This window comes from Eriocheir sinensis, chromosome 29, assembly GCF_024679095.1.
Source record: "Eriocheir sinensis breed Jianghai 21 chromosome 29, ASM2467909v1, whole genome shotgun sequence".
Taxonomy (NCBI): Eukaryota; Metazoa; Arthropoda; class Malacostraca; order Decapoda; family Varunidae; genus Eriocheir; species Eriocheir sinensis.
Genome location: NC_066537.1, coordinates 5,733,028 through 5,750,174, shown reverse-complemented (window position 1 = coordinate 5,750,174; position 17,147 = coordinate 5,733,028). Strand labels below are relative to the sequence as shown.

The window sequence follows — 17,147 nt, the reverse complement described above, 5'->3', positions numbered from 1 at the left end:
TGGAAATAGAGATAGAACAGAACAAAAGATAGAAATAGAAGAAGAGGAGGAAAATAACTGTGGAAATAGAGATAGAACAGAACAAAAGATAGAAATCGAAGAAGAGGAGGAAAATAACTGCAGAAATAGAGATAAAACAGAATAAAAGACAAATAGAAGAGGGAAAATAACTGCAGAAATAGAGATAGAACAAAAGATAGAAATAGAAGAAGAGGAGGAAAATAACTGCAGAAATAGAGATATAACAAAAAATAGAAATAGAAGAAGAAGAGGAAATTTAAATAACTGCAGAAATAGTGACAGAATGGAGGAAAAGCTAGAATAGAAAGGGACAAAATATCATGGAGTTTGTGACCTGAAGGAAACTTAGTATGGAGGTATTACTGGAGGAAAACAATTACTAAAGAGGTATTAACAAGGTATAGATTCTCTGTCCTCTGTGCATTTATAACTGCTGAGTCTTCTGCCATTGGACTCAGTTGGACAATCATTATGTTTCTCCATTCAGCTGTCAGACATGATTTAATTCACCTGTAAACCTGTGCCTTTGTTCTGAGGACCCAGTGGTTAGTTACTCATGTGTTAATTGAAGGAATGGAGCAAGATAAAAGAGGAATGGGAGAGGGAAGGGGCAGAACTATGAAAAATATTAATAAAAATGACCTATCCATAGCTTCTGTCCCTTCCTTCCTTCCCTCCTTCTAATATGTTAATTGTTCCCTTCCTCCACTTTTCTCGTTGTCAGTTGAAGGATAGAATTAAAGAGCTTTTGTAGAGGAGAGTTTTATTGCCATTGTTGGAAAGTATCTTGAGGTGAATAATAGAAAAAAAGATCGATAGAAAGAAAGTGCTTTTGTAGATAATTAATGTTTTATTGCCATTGTTGTATCAGCACTAATGTATCTTGAGGTGAATATAATTACTAATACTTGAACATTTATACTGGAAATGACTGCTGGAAATGGGAACAGATAAACTAATTAATATAGGAGGCAATCAACAGGATAAACAATACTTATACATCCTTATTAACATGAAGGAAAGAAGTAACACCGTGCCAATATTTAAATAAGAAAGAGAAACGTGGTGAGACAAAATGATGAATGGATTTAAAGGGCTTATTCTGGCATTTAAAAGTCTAGCAGGGGTCACATAATCTCATATTACACACTATTATTATATAACATCACAGAATCCCTTACATACTGAAATGAATAAATATCAATACAATCACACATTTAAACTCACAAAAAAATCAATAAAAAGGAAATAATAATAGACACTGCATGGTATTTAAAAGTTCAGAAGGGGTCAAAATCTCTTATTAAACCCTACTCACAGAATCTCTCACATACTAATAGCAATAAATATCAACTCATTCACACATTCAAACCCCCATAATAGATAAAAGAATAGATAATAATGAATAAAGCACTGGCATTTAAAAGTTCAGAAGGGGTCAAAATCTCCTATTAAACCCTACTCACAGAATCTCTCACATACTAATAGCAATAAATATCAACTCATTCACACATTCAAACCCCCATAATAGATAAAAGAATAGATAATAATGAATAAAGCACTGACATTTAAAAGTTCAGAAGGGGTCAAAATCTCCTATTAAACCCTACTCACAGAATCTCTCACATACTAATAGGAATAAATACCAACTCATTCACACATTCAAACCCCCATAATAGATAAAAGAATAGATAATAATGAATAAAGCACTGACATTTAAAAGTTCAGAAGGGGTCAAAATCTCTTATTAAACCCTACTCACAGAATCTCTCACATACTAATAGCAATAAATATCAACTCATTCACACAGTTAAACCCCCATAATAGATAAAAGAATAGATAATAATGAATAAAGCACAGTGGCATTTAAAAGTTCTGAAGGGGTCAAACTCTCCTATTAAACCCTACTCACAGAATCTCTCACATACTAATAGCAATAAATATCAACTCATTCACACATTCAAACCCCCATAATAGATAAAAGAATAGATAATAATGAATAAAGCACTGCTGGCATTTAAAAGTTTAGAAGGGGTCAAAGTCTCCTATTAAACCCTACTCACAGAATCTCTCACATACTAATAGCAATAAATATCAACTCATTCACACATTCAAACCCCCATAATAGATAAAAGAATAGATAATAATGAATAAAGCACTGCTGGCATTTAAAAGTTTAGAAGGGGTCAAAGTCTCCTATTAAACCCTACTCACAGAATCTCTCACATACTAATAGGAATAAATACCAACTCATTCACACATTCAAACCCCCATAATAGATAAAAGAATAGATAATAATGAATAAACCACTGACATTTAAAAGTTTAGAAGGGGTCAAAATCTCGTATTAAACCCTACTCACAGAATCTCTCACATAATAATAGCAATAAATATCAACTCATTCACACATTTAAACCCCCATAATAAACAAAAGAATAGATAATAATAGAAAATGAGGCTGTATGACATGTTTTCCCAGCTCCACCAACATCATCAGCCTGGCAGTCAGCTGGAGAAGGTGTCAGCCACGTGAAGGGAGTGTGAGGTATCTTTGTCCAATATTTTCCCATTAATACAGAAATCTATTAAGTGCCACGAAGCAGGAAGGAACATTTAGGTACAAGGATCCCATCAGTGAGTAAAGGGAAGGATTGTGGAGAGGGAAAAAGGAGAGGTGGTGTTGAAGGGATAACGGGCATAGCATTGTGTTGGTCCCATACTCCCATGTAACGAGATTTTTCCTTTTTTTATCTTTATATTGGAAAACTTTTAAGTCTCACGAAGCAGGAAGGAGCATTGAGGTACAAGGATCCCGTCAGTGAGTAAAGGGAAATAGGAGAGGTGGTGTTAAAGGGATGTCGGGCATAGCCTTGTTTTGGTTCCCATGTGACAAGAATACATGACCTGCCAGTGACCACTAATAAGCCTACACCACACACCTGTACACTGTTGCTGCCTTCCATTGTACTTTAAATGTCTCGCTAATTAATCTGACTCACCTGGAAGTAGAATGAGAGGTCAGCAAAAAATAAGGGGTGTGGATATTGTATGGACGCCTCCGTGGTCTAGTGGTCAGCGTGCCTGGCTTCTACTCCGCGGGCCCGGGTTCGAATCCCGCCGGCCCGGGCAGTCGGCGTGCAGCTCACCCAGCTGTTCATCCTCCCTCTCGGGCTGGTCGACAAATGGGTGCCTGGGGAAACCTGGTGAAGGTAAACTGTGGTAACCCGGATGTCACACTGGCCCTGTGTCCCAGGGTAATGGGCTCCCTCCCACCACAGGTGCAAGGGCCAATGTTACAGAGATGAACACTTAGGCCACACGCTGCTACAGGGTATGCCCCCAACTTTACTTTATATTGTATGGAAGGATAATATTGAATTTCTTGTAGCCATTTCTAAGGAGCATGGTGGGGCTAAAGCTTGTGGAAGTGAGAAGTACCAGGGATCGTTAAGTAAATATGATTACGAAATATAACCTTTGACACTTCCCTAGATAACTTTTTGTATTGTCGAGGGATTTCCAAAATGCAACTCAAAAATAAGAATTACACTACCCATGCCTTTAAATTCTCTCTCAATATACATACAATGTCTTGTCCACAGAATTGAGGGAAAGACACAATTCCTCTGAGAAAGAGTAGTATCCTCACCACCATCAGCAAGACAAGGAATGCTGTTGCAAACCTCATAAAGACGTCCAGTTGTTGGTAAAGGATTCAAGATGGGTAAGAAGAAGGCTGGAAATCCTGGTCTGGGGAGGAGCCTCATGAAGGACAAGCAATCAAAGAAGAACAGGCCAGGGACTTCATTGGTGAGTATTTGTCGGTCAAGCAGTGAAGTGGCGGAGATGTGTGGGGTTGAGGACCTTTCTATTAAATTGAGGCAGAGAAGATTGAAATGGTTTGGACATGTGAAAAGGGCAAAGGGGGCATGTTAAATGAGATGGAGGAGTTGAGAGTTAAGGGACGACACCCAGTGGGAAGGCCTAAGAAAAAGTGGAGCAGATGTGTGTTGGAGGATATGAATATAGTGGAAATAGAGGAATATATGGCACAAGATTAACAGATGAGGAGGAGAGCCATCGCCCGTCCAACCCCACCTTGAATGGAAAAATATGGACGTTGAACGACAGTGATGATGATGATGATGATGAGTATTAGTCAGTCTGAATATATTAAAAAATTGCATCATATTTACCCCTCACATTACACATAAATATAAAGATAGAACAAACAGATAAAAGTAAAACATCACCATAGATATACAACAGGCCAAAAATGTCAGTGGTGAGTATTAGTCAAGAATATATAAATTATTTTACATTACATTTGTCCATCATATTACTAAAGTGGATAAATATCTTCAGTATTGATAAAGATATGCATGTATTTTTATTTTTAAGAAGGCCAAAGGTACCGTATAGTCTCATATTTTGTCATACACACAAGTAATCAACATAAAATACTTCTAAATCAGAGAGTTTTCCTTATCCAGTACATACTTTCAGCTGATACAACTTTAGCTTGGAGTTGGTTGAAGAGCTCTATCGTCCGTGTCATGAACATTTCCGTTGTTTCAGCTCCACACGTCAGAGATTAACGATGGACAAGACTGGAACCGCATCAACTTCCAGTCCATCACTGAGCAGACTCACGTTGATGAATTCTTGGCTACGGCAGAGCTGGCCGGGACGGAGTTTCAGGTAAAGGAGAAGTTGCAATGAGAAAATGCATTATTCTTGACTTTGAGTACACATGACAGTGAATATGGATGGTAAAAATTGGATGAAATGTATTAGAAAAGAAAAATGGTAGCATAAAAAGCATGTACTGTTCATGTTAGTACTATATTATAAGGTCTATGATTTTTAAGTAGCTATATTTTTTTTCCCCTCAGGCCGAGAAGTTAAACATCAAATTTGTGCGCATGGCCACTCAAGTTGGGATGCCGACGGAGGAGGAGAAGAAGAAGATCCACGCTGCTCAGGAGGCCAACAAGGAGATGCTGAGTATCCCCCGCAGGTCAGTGGTGTGGGTGGTGGTGACGGGGAGGCTGTCATGTGGTCCTGTAGGTGCTGTTCAGTCTCTCTCATTCCTCTCCAATAATGAGAGTTGTACAGCATCAACCCCTGTCTTTTACACAACTTTTTATTCTCTCAAGAAGTCAATTGTTTCATAACATTACATTCTTTTCTATAATATTCTCCACTAGTATCAAGTCATGTCCCTCCTTATAGCATCATCTCAGACAGGAAAAGTAAGATTGAATTTATTAGAAAAGAAATGTTGCTGTAAAAAAGAAAAGGAATGCATGTTTTGTTCATTTCAGTCCTGTATACACTCTTCCATTTTTAAGCTGCATCCATCTTTCTCGTCCTCTCTCTATGCAATGTCACTACACAGCCACTAAACAAGGGTTCCAACAGGCCGCCCTGGAACGTAACCACCACCCCGGAGGAGCTGGCGGAGGCGGAGCGCAGCAGCTTCCTCTCGTGGCGCAGGAACTTGGCTAAGCTGCAGGAGGTGGACGGCATCACCATGACCCCCTATGAGAGGAACCTGGAGTTTTGGAGGCAGTTGTGGAGGGTCATAGAGAGAAGGTAGGCTGCTGAAGTAAGAAGACTTGGCAACACTGGATCTTCCCACTCATAATTGACCTCTCTTCTGGCTTTTTTGCTGGTGTCTTTGTTTTTTGCCCTTGAGTTGTCTCCCTTGGTGTAAAAAAAGTGCTGTTGAAGTAAGAAGACTTGGCAACACTGGACATGCTAGGGTGGAACAAGTTGATAGATAAAAATGTATCAAAAACAAATGCAAGCTATATATATCAGATGGCAATAATTCAAGCTAAAGATAGTGACTTGAATGGGAGTATTAGACAGTAACTAAGAATTCACAAGTGCCATTGCATAGTTGAATAGTACGGTAGATTATAAATTAGGGACTAGCGATGGGGTAGATTATTGGTTAAAATGAATCTCTTGGGAATTGACTGTTTTGATGATAGTGAAATGGAATCCACCTAATATATTTCTATGATTTCTTTTTTCTTCTTGCAGTGATGTAGTCGTCCAAATCGTGGATGCTCGCAACCCTTTCCTATTCCGCTGTGAAGACCTGGAAGCCTACGTCAAGGAGGTGGACCCCAACAAGGAGAACCTGCTGCTGGTAAACAAGTCGGACTTCTTGACGGAGGCTCAGAGGGAGATGTGGGCCGAGTACTTCAGGCAGCAAGGCATCCAGGCGGTATTTTTCTCAGCTCTAAGTGGCCAGGAACTTGACGATATTAGGGAAGAAGAGGAACAGGCCAGAAATGCCGAGACCAGGGCAAGCACAGAGGACCAGGACAGAACGAGGCTGGACAGCGAGACGAGTGAGGGCGAGGAAACGCAGATGTCGAATATCGAAGCGTGTCGGCAGGACCTGGAAACCCTCACTGTGAGCCTAAACAAGCAGAATGAGAGTGTATCCTCCCCTCTGACTCCACCCACAGAAACCACACCAGCAGAACACACCAGCTCCTCTGTGGCTAACCCCTCCGAGAGTCCAAGTAAATTTGTGACCTCTAGTAACCTTCTAAGCCGCAGCGAGTTGATTGAAGTCTTCCGCACGATCTACACGAAGAGGCGCCTCCTGGGCAAGGCCGTCACCATGGGGTTGGTCGGCTACCCTAACGTGGGCAAGAGCTCCACCATCAACTGTCTCATGCAGGGGAAGAAGGTGTCGGTGTCGGCCACTCCGGGGAAAACTAAGCACTTCCAGGTGGGTGAAACTTGTTCATAATACACACACACTCTTCTTCTTCTTCTTCTTCTTCTTCATTTAGCTTCCCTAATTTCCCTTATGGACAGTTATTGATGTTGTTGTTTATATTTGCTTGGAGTGTGACTTTTTCCGCCACGTATTATAACTTCAAAATTTAGTTCATCTTTTATTCAGTCTTTATAACTCTTGTAATCTTTAAACATCTCATCAGTCAGTCAGTGAGTCCTTGTAAGTCTTTATCTAATTGGTCCACAGGAGTCATTAGTCGGTCAAATCATCCTCCTATTTTGCTTATTTACCATTCAGTCTTTAAACATCTCATTAGTCAGCCAGTAGTTCTTCCGTTTGTCCTCAGCATTCATTAGTCAGTCAGTGAGGCAGATCATCCTCTTGTCTGAGCTGCCTTTGAATCACCAGTGACTGTACATCTTCATCTCTTCATCTATGTCCCGCAGACGCTGTTCCTGACGGAGGACATTATGCTGTGCGACTGCCCCGGCCTCGTATTCCCGGCCTTCGTCACCACCAAGCAGGAAATGATCATCTCGGGCATCCTACCCATTGACCAGGTGCAGATAACATGGCTCTTCTTCCTTCTATAAGTTAATGAATTGTTGCTTGTATTTGTGTCGAGGGGAAAAGAAAGAGTAGGTATAGATAGGAGAAGGTGTGGCATAGGTGATATGGTGTAATGCCCCCTGTAAAATAAAAGAACTGTTGTGATAAGGGAAGGAAAAGAAGGTGTTTGATGTCTTATATTACGTGTCTAGAAAAAGAAGAGTAGGAGGAGGTGTCTGATGTCTGTTATATATTTACATCTAGAGGAGAAGGAAGAGTAGGAGGTGTCTGATATTTGTTATATATTTATGTCTAGAAAAGGAAGGATTGGAAGGTGTTAGGTGCCTCATAAATTTCCGTCAAAAGGAGAAGAAAGAGTAAGTGATATCTGGTGCCTGTTAAGTATTTATGTATAGAGAAGGAAGAGTTGGAGCTGTCTGGCGCATGTTATATATTTGTATCAAGAGAAGTAAGAGTAGGTGGAGGTATCTGGTGCTTGTTTTATATGTGTGTCCAGAGAAAGAAGTGTGAAGTACCTGGTGCATGTTGTATCAGAAGGAAGAGTAGGTAGAGGTATTTATGTCAAGAGAAGAAGGAGTAGATATCTGGTGCATGTTGTATCAGAAGGAAGAGTAGGTAGAGGTATTTATGTCAAGAGAAGAAGGAGTAGATATCTGGTGCATGTTGTATCAGAAGGAAGAGTAGGTAGAGGTATTTATGTCAAGAGAAGAAGGAGTAGATATCTGGTGCATGTTTTATATATTTCTTTCTCCTTAGATGCGAGACGAGGTTCCGCCCATCAACCTAGTGTCCAGCAGGATCCCTCGAGATGTCTTTGAGGGCACCTACGGCATCACCCTTCCCCAGCCCATGGAGGGAGAGGATCCCAACCGCCCCCCCACCTCTGAGGAACTCCTGAACGCCTATGGATGTAAGAGACGGCATATTGCTTTTATTTTCTCTTTTTCTGATTATTTTGTGTCTGATTTTTTGTGTCTTTTCATACTTATGTGGATAGGTGATTTACTTATTCCCCATTTTTCTTTTTCTGTATTAATTTTTAGTACAGGAACTACTGCTTTCGTATTTTGTAATGTTTGTCCTTTCTAATTCAGGTTACCCATTTTCTCTTTTCCTTTTTCTGTTTGGCTTGTGGTCATCAAACCCAGATAGTCAGTCATGGGCTTCTTTTATGCAGAAACTTTGTCGTATCACCCAAACTGACCCACAAATCTATATAAAGTCACACATACAGGATTAATTTAACTTTCCCTGTAGAGATTTACCCTAAGGAATCCCAGGGTTTTGCATTATAGGGTAGGTGAGGCAACGCACCCCCACCACATGTCCCCATTGATTAACTATTCCCTTCACCAGTCATGCGTGGCTTCATGACCCAACGAGGCCTCCCGGACAACCCTCGCTCCGCCCGCTACATCCTCAAGGACTTCGTGAACGGCAAGCTGCTGTACGCCCATGCCCCGCCCTCCGTGCCCCAGGGGGAGTACCACATACACACCATCTTCAAGGTAGGCTCGTTACACCTCAGAGAAAAGATGTTGATTCTTCTTTCCCTTCTTCTTCATTTAACGTCCTGCTCACATTACCTTAGGGAACAGATGTTAATTCTTCTTTCTTTTTTTCTTCTTCATGAGACTATATTTATTCCTATTCCTAGCTTTATTTTTCTTGTAACAACATTTTCCCCCATACTCTAATCTAATTCTCACTTCACCGCAAAGAACAGACATTAATCTTTCTTTCTCTTCTTCGTTTTCTTTGTTTTTCTTTGTTTAATGCCCTTATTTTACCTTGTGGGGTTTGACAGTTTGATGAAGAAGTTGCCGTCATTCATCCTTGTATGGAGTGTGACTTTTTATGCCTCATGCCCTTCCTGACAGGCTAAGAACATATCAAGTGATCTATGTAATGAAAAATGTGATGTTTTGTATTGATATAGACTCGAGTTTTGAGGTTACAAGTAGATTATTGTTTATTCCACCTCAAAGAACAGATATTAAATGGCCAGTGTAATAAGAAATGTAACTCTTTGTATTGAAATTGACTTAGGTTTTGAGATTACTACAAGTGGATTATTGTTTTTTGCAGATGAAGAAAAATGCCAAACAGACAGTGCTTACTCCACAGCAGATTGCAACCCAGGTGTGTGTGTGTGTGTGTGTGTGTGTTTTGAGTGGGAAGAGTATGGTATGGCTATTTCACTCATATCTCTTTATCCTTCCTCTTTTTTTTCTCGTTTCACAATTTTGTGTTTAACCCGGTAGCAGCGGGGACCATGCTTCTTAATGGCCCCTCTCAGCGAGAAAAATGAGAAAAAATCATCACTCACACAAACCATTTCATAATATGTATCAAAGCATTTGTGATCAGTTTATGCATCATCTATTTTTTGGGGTTTATATTATGGCGCAAATTTGGCCCGTCGCTGCTACACGGTAAAGCCACAAATTTGGCCCATCGCTGCTACCGGGTCAACTTTACATCCAGCTTCATTCTTTTGGTGTGGAGAAATAGGAGGAGGAGGAGCTAAAGGAGAACTCAGGAGAACATTGTATTAAGTTCTAAGGTCCATATTCTTACAAATCTCTCGGTCCTTACACTCCCACATTTGATAAGGCTTTCATAGAGGCAGTTGTGGGTATTTCGATGGGTAGTATTATGAGCCTAGTGATAAGTATGACAAGGCTTCTCCACCATGAATGTAGAAAAACAACTCATGAGAACCAAACTAATCTCCTTTTTGGCTGTGGGAAAATGGTTGTTGTTTGAGCTGAAACGTCGAGATTTTTATTTATTTATTATTATTATTATTTTTTTTTTTTTTACAATGAAGGAGACGGCTCAAGGGCAGCAAAAAGTGGAAAAAAAAAAAAAGGCCTGCTACTCGCCGCTCCCAACAAGACTAACCCACACATTGTCTCCTCACAGCCGTTCAAGGTGCGGCCGGAGACAGTTGACAGGAAGTTCTTCGGAGCAGCGTCACCACAGTACCACATCAAAGGCATCAACACTGGAGCATACAAACAAACCAGCAAGTGAGCATTACTATATAGCCTCATAGCAAGTAGTTGACCCCCTCGTATATAAACATTTAGTACAGTTGACCCTCTTATTTAATGCAAGATGCGTACCAAGGTAGTTCTAGCAAAATGGAGGTGTTATTTCAATGGGAGTTGTTGATTTAGGTTTGGTGGGACTTTTTATTTATTTTTATTTATTCATTTTCTTTTTCTTTTTGTGTGTGTGTGTGTGGGGGGAAGGGGGGGGTGAAGAAGTTTGCTCAAGAGGGTGTTATGAGGAAATCCTTTAAAAGAAATGCACTAATTAGGACTACTGCATGTGATTTATTTTAAGAGCTTGGTCGGATTTTGTGACATATGCTGACCCCAGTTGCCTGTTTTCAGTGGTCCCGTGCCTGGTACAAAACAACCCAGACAGAAGAATTTCAAGAAGAGGGAGAAGCTGAGGCGGAGATTTGCACACCTGGACGAATGATAGCCAAAGAAAACGCTGACATATAATCGTTTGGGGCTTTATTATGACAATAGTGAAGGTATATTATTTACAAACAGATTATCATTGTCCCACTCTTCTTTGATCATGGATAGATAAGATGACACATGCAACTTGGCTAGAGCAATTTACAACTAAAATAAAAAGACAGGTTTGTATAGCTGAAAGGTCGACATAAAGCTAAGTTACACGGTCGGTGCTGGGTATGATTGGCTTCCCTGGACCTTCGCTGTTGACGGTGTACTGGGTGAAGGGGACGTCCTCCTTGAAGGGCTCATAGCTCTTCATGGGGGGCAGCGGCCGGATCTTCCTCCCATGGTAGCCGGTCTTCCGCTGCCACAGACCCGACACTGGCCGGTACCCGAGCCAACGACTTCGCTGGGCTGACCCTATGTGCTGCTGGCCATGGGTGATGTTGGACAGTCGCCCTGGAAGGCATAAGAGGTCACATGGCTGCCCAGAATTACACCAAACAACAGTGCCTTAGTATGGCTGTACAAGGGTTGGAAAGTCGAGGGGATCCATCAACAAAGAAGTGGACTGACTATATAGGTCAGTTCTGTTATGTTGTGGAGGGAGTCTTTAATTCATAAGTTGAAGGTATGTTAGTCTTCAGAAATGCAATGAAGCTTACCTCTCTTGGCCACTTGTCTATCCCAAATAAATAAATAAGTGATACATGAATAGTTAAGTAATGCGAAATTGACCTCTCTTATGGCCACTCTTCTCCATCCCAAAATAAATATATATGTGATGCATGAATAGTTAAGTAATGCGAAATTGACCTCTCTTATGTCCACTCTTCTCCATCCCAAAATAAGTAAATAAGTAATACATTTAGTAGATAATAATGGATCAACTTTGTGGCTGCAGGACATTTACAGACTTACTGGAATGTGAATTTTATAAATAAACACTCTTTATGTAAAGTAAGATTCTAACACAAAGTATGGGAGACAAACCAAGGGTGAAGCAAATATATAAAAAACTGTAGTCGCTTGTTATAAGATGACAAAAGATTATCAAATTTAGTTTCTGGGGTGTCTTGATACTTCCTTTTTGAGTGTTCCATTAATAGAAAGGAGGAAGCAATGCAAGGAAGGCTTTTGCAGCATATATAAGCTCAAGTGACGAGAGAGTGACCCCTGCACCGAGAACTCACCCACTGTGGCCATGCACTTGGGGTCTAGGGCGAGCTCCCTCTTGGTGGGCAGCTGTACCACCACCTTCTCTCCAATCTTCCTCAACACAGTCCCTGAGCAGCCAGCAGCCTTGACCATCCTGCAAATAAAGGAAGCTGATGATGGGGAGGAGGTGGAGCTATTCCTTACATAGTTTAACCCCATGATTGCAGATTTCCTACAAGAAGACATCGCCATGCTGCAGGAATGGAACAAAAAGTGGCTGCTACAATTATGAAGAAAAATGTAGTCATGCACCTTGGGAGGGGAAATCCAGCATACCAATACCACATAGGAAACACTCCACTATCCACCACAGAGGCAGAGAAAGACCTGGGAGTATATGTTACCAGGCTACCAGTGAAGGCAAATCCATGACAATTGCAGCGGATGGGTAGCGTAAGTTGCATAAGTATTCATGACTGGAAATATACCTCGCCAAGACACAAGATGAAAAGGTGCATCTAGACCTACACTAAAGGTAAAGTCTCCTCACCTGGCCCCGTCACCCGGCAGGATCTCCACACAGTTGACGAGGGTTCCTGAAGGCAGGGCCCCCAAAGGGTACGCGTCCCCCTCCTTGGGCCGCACTGGGGATGAGAGTAAGGAGTTGAGGAAGAGAGCTAACAGGCATGACCAAGCCCTAACAAAGATAAAGGTCTTGTATAACTTCATTTCAAAGCTTTATCTTGACTGAATTCTAAAACTTCATATTGGGAACTTCATCTCGACTTTCAAAAATTCATCTCAAACTTCATCTCGACTTTAAAAACTTCATCTCGACATTAAAACTTCATCTCAGTAAACTTCATTTCAACTTCAAACTTCATTTCAGTAAACTTCATCTCGACTTTAAAACTTCATCTCAATTTGGTGGATGCAACTACTTTTTTTGGTGAATTTGCAGGCTACCACCACTAAATAGTAATTATCAACAGTAAATGCTAACTTAACACCACCAAATATTGACCTAGAAGAAGAAGAGTGACTGCAAATATGTGGTTAGTACACTTTGTATCACCATTTGCCTATTACTATTATTTCAAGTATTAACTCACTGCTGTCACTCACCGGGTATTCTGGGTATGTAGCTGGAGGTCTTGATGAGGTCTCCCTTCTTCATGTTCTCCGTGGCCAAGATGTAACTGTGGGCCAAGAAACAGAACACCTTTATTTACATGCAAACTCTTGGACTTATTAACGACTGACAAAGAAGTATTTAGACCATTGGAACATCAAACCGTATTCTTAAATGTATCGACGCCTCAGTTCACGTGTTTGAAAAGCATCTCGTGGAAGTTGCTGGGATTTTCAAGGACTGTTTTGTGATCCTGGTGATAGTTTAACACGACCTCTGCACCATGAACAGGAAAATCACCCATGAAAACCCGGTTAATCTTATCTGTGGCCTTTGAAAATAGTGTGATAGGAACCTGATATGTTTTAGAGTATGAACCTTTATCCTTTCCCCCTTGGTCTGTTCTCTTTGACTTGGTGCAGCATCTAGTGGGCTTTTATGTTCCTATTTTTGTTTTTTGCCCTTGAGCTGCCTCCCTTTCCATAACAAAAATAAATAAAAGAATAAAAACAAAGTCTCACCGTAGGCTGTCCCCAGAGCCGACAAGGGCGATCTTGGATGAGCGATTGGGGTCATACTGGATGTGAATGATGCGCTCCTCCAGAAAGGTGCCATCCGTGGGTCCCGTCCTGTGCCAGTCTATCCAACGGTAGTTTCTCTTGGCGCCTCCACCCAGTGTGCCCACAATGATGCGCCCTGCCAATGAATGCATGTGTTGAATAATGAAAATGTGTTAAGTATAGTGGACATGTGTTTTGATACTCTATGCAACCTGCCAATAAATGCATATATTAAACAAGGAAAATGCAGCAGTTAAATATGGTGGACATGATTTATGATACACTTTGCTACAGTACCCAACTCCATATCCAACTGGCAATATAATAAGAAACCCAAACTAAGACACATTCTGGCCATACAGTTTACCTTCCCAAACTCTCCCTACCCTTGTTAGCTATACATTTATCAATCCACTTGCTATATGAATTAAAGTTAAAAGAATCTTAAGTATATGCTAATCTGCTCTTTGCTGCTGTATTCATCTCCATTTCCTTGATTTCTAAAGATGTAGGCAACAGAAAAATGCAAGAGAAAAAATATGACTAAATTTGATGATACATGTACGTTAGTTCACTTCCAACACGTGCAAGGGAAGACTATCTCTCCCGCTCAAGGTGTCTACGTGCCTGTCTCTGGGTGCCGGCCGGCCAGCTTGGTTGTCTTGAGCGGCTTGATGGTGTACTGGCCGTCCTCGGGGTAGTGCACCTGGTACCGGTAGTTCTTCTTGTCGCTGGGCTTCGGCCGGTCAATGCGGTAGATGTTGAACGACCTGACCTGTGGATGGTTATTAATATGTAGCTCATGGGCAAAAACATACGTATGAAAACAAAATAAAAGTCGAGTAAGCACTGCTAAAAGAGAGGTCAATTACGAAACATTCATTCATTTATGTATAATTTATTTAGTTATTTCAGGATAGAGAAGAGAGGAGTAGGCAAAAGAGAGGTCAATTTCTTATTCTTTAATCATTTAAGTATTAGGTATCTATTTCAGGATAGAGAAGAGTGCCCAAAAGAGAGATCAATTTCGTATCATTAATTTACTTATTTTGGGATAGAGAAGTGGACAAAGGAGGTCAATTTTGTATGATCTATTTCTTTATTCATGTATCATTTATTTATCTATTTTGGGGATAGAGTTTTGTATCATTTACTTATTTATTTTGGGATAGAGAAGAGGCCAAAAGGGGTCAAATTTGCATTATCTATTGCTTTATTCATGTATTATTTATTTATTTATTTCGGGGATAGAATTTTGTATCATTTATTTACTTATTTTGGGATAGAGAAGAGGTCAAATTTGCATCATCTGTTTCTTTATTCATGTATCATTTATCTATTTATTTCGGGGATAGAGTTTTGTATCATTTATTTACTTACTTTGGGATAGAGAAGAGGCCAAAAGAGGTCAAATTTGCATGATCTATTTCTTTATTCATGTATCATTTATTTATTTATTTCGGGGATAGTTTTGTATCATTTATTGACTTATTTTGAGATAGAGAAGAGGCCAAAAGGTCAAATTTGCATTATCTATTGCTTTATTCATGTATTATTTATTTATTTATTTTGGGGATAGAGTTTTGTATCATTTATTTACTTATTTTGGGATAGAGAAGAGGTCAAATTTGCATCATCTATTTCTTTATTCATGTATCATTTATCTATTTATTTCGGGGATAGAGTTTTGTATCATTTATTTACTTATTTTGGGATAGAGAAGAGGCCAAAAGAGGTCAAATTTGCATTATCTATTTCTTTATTCATATATCATTTATCTATTTATTTTGGGGATAGAGTTTTGTATCATTTACTTATTTATTTTGGGATAGAGAAGAGGCCAAAAGGGGTCAAATTTGCATTATCTATTGCTTTATTCATGTATCATTTATTTATTTATTTCGGGGATAGAGTTTTGTATCATTTACTTACTTATTTTGGGATAGAGAAGAGGTCAAATTTGCATCATCTATTTCTTTATTCATGTATCATTTATCTATTTATTTCGGGGATAGAGTTTTGTATCATTTATTTACTTATTTTGGGATAGAGAAGAGGCCAAAAGAGGTCAAATTTGCATGATCTATTTCTTTATTCATATATCATTTATCTATTTATTTCGGGGATAGAGTTTTGTATCATTTACTTATTTATTTTGGGATAGAGAAGAGGCCAAAAGGGGTCAAATTTGCATTATCTATTGCTTTATTCATGTATTATTTATTTATTTATTTCGGGGATAGAGTTTTGTATCATTTACTTACTTATTTTGGGATAGAGAAGAGGTCAAATTTGCATCATCTATTTCTTTATTCATGTATCATTTATCTGTTTACTTCGGGGATAGAGTTTTGTATCATTTATTTACTTATTTTGGGATAGAGAAGAGGTCAAATTTGCATCATCTATTTCTTTATTCATGTATTATTTATCTATTTATTTCGGGGATAGAGTTTCGTATCACTTATTTACTTATTTTGAGATAGAGAAGAGGCCAAAAGAGGTCAAATTTGCATGATCTATTTCTTTATTCATGTATCATTTATTTATTTATTTCGGGGATAGAGTTTTGTAATCATTTATTTTGGGATAGAGGTCAAATTTGCATTAACTATTTCTTTATTCATGTATTATTTATTTATTCCGGGACTCCTTTACTCAAGACAACCTCCTCACCTGCAGGGCCGCACAAGAAGCAGGAGCCAGCATCGAAGTGGCCGCCGGTGGTGTGACCCTCAACGTCAGGCCACTCAGGTGCTGGCAGAGCGCGGCCACGCCCCTCACGCTGGCCATGCTGCCTCGAGGACCTGTCTGATGGGGGCACTAACTAAAAAATACTCCCAAATGACCCTCAGTGGCCCCCCCTCTCGCCGGTAATAAGGGCGTCGAGGCACACACACGAGCACCCACTGTTTACATGGGCCAGCTGAGCACGGTTGCCAGATTATCGTACTCAGAGACGCGTATTTATCGGTTTCTGGCCCATAACTGTTGCCAAGAAACACCAGTAACTAACCATTTAAACGATAACCATATATGAAGGCAGTTATTTGGGTGAAGAAAGCAGCTTTTGGGTCGGAAATCTGCATACATAAGAGGAAGAGTACGACAATCTGGCATCATTGCAGCTGAGAGAGAATGGAGGGCCGGGAGGAGGGACTCGGGTAATTGTAACAGACAGACAGGCGCATGAATTAATCTCCCTGGCTCGTGAATGCGCTAAGGAATTAATGTTAAGGAATAAAATAACAATTCAAAACAAGATAAAAGTGGTACAGATAAATAGGCAGACACTCAGGGTACGTGCATGTGAAGGCGGTGGCCGAGACCTCAGCGACTTGGTTCAAATGGATCACCGGGGGGCAGCATGGGCGGAGCAAGAGTCATATATTACGGCAGCCACTATAAATAAAATTCACCTGCCACTATAACGGGCTGGGGCCTTCCAAGAGACC

At 40.1% G+C, this 17,147-nt stretch overlaps 2 protein-coding genes across 6 annotated transcripts; one reads left to right on the top strand and one right to left on the bottom strand.

Moving 5' to 3' along the window:
• The first annotated feature begins 2,486 nt into the window (after window positions 1-2,486).
• Window positions 2,487-10,929, top strand: LOC127004871 (large subunit GTPase 1 homolog). 5 transcript variants are annotated; one of them, XM_050873066.1, is made up of 12 exons: window positions 2,487-2,566; window positions 3,624-3,831; window positions 4,600-4,722; window positions 4,917-5,041; window positions 5,446-5,619; window positions 6,076-6,778; window positions 7,237-7,350; window positions 8,117-8,270; window positions 8,717-8,868; window positions 9,449-9,502; window positions 10,289-10,395; window positions 10,765-10,929. In XM_050873066.1, the coding sequence occupies exons 2-12, from the start codon at window positions 3,742-3,744 to the stop codon at window positions 10,853-10,855; spliced, it is 1,887 nt and encodes a 628-aa protein (XP_050729023.1). In that variant the 5' UTR covers window positions 2,487-2,566; window positions 3,624-3,741; the 3' UTR covers window positions 10,856-10,929. The 5 variants fall into 5 exon arrangements, with proteins under 5 accessions (XP_050729023.1, XP_050729019.1, XP_050729021.1 ...); XM_050873062.1 differs by having other exon boundaries at window positions 2,498-2,655; XM_050873064.1 differs by having other exon boundaries at window positions 2,502-2,638.
• Window positions 10,879-16,637, bottom strand: LOC127004875 (39S ribosomal protein L2, mitochondrial-like). Its single transcript, XM_050873077.1, has 7 exons — window positions 16,369-16,637; window positions 14,320-14,467; window positions 13,654-13,828; window positions 13,126-13,199; window positions 12,551-12,644; window positions 12,036-12,154; window positions 10,879-11,301 (listed from the first exon to the last, which is right to left on the bottom strand). Exons 1-7 carry the CDS (start codon window positions 16,483-16,485, stop codon window positions 11,054-11,056), a joined length of 975 nt encoding a protein of 324 aa, XP_050729034.1. The 5' UTR covers window positions 16,486-16,637; the 3' UTR covers window positions 10,879-11,053.
• Window positions 16,638-17,147: the final 510 nt, after the last annotated feature.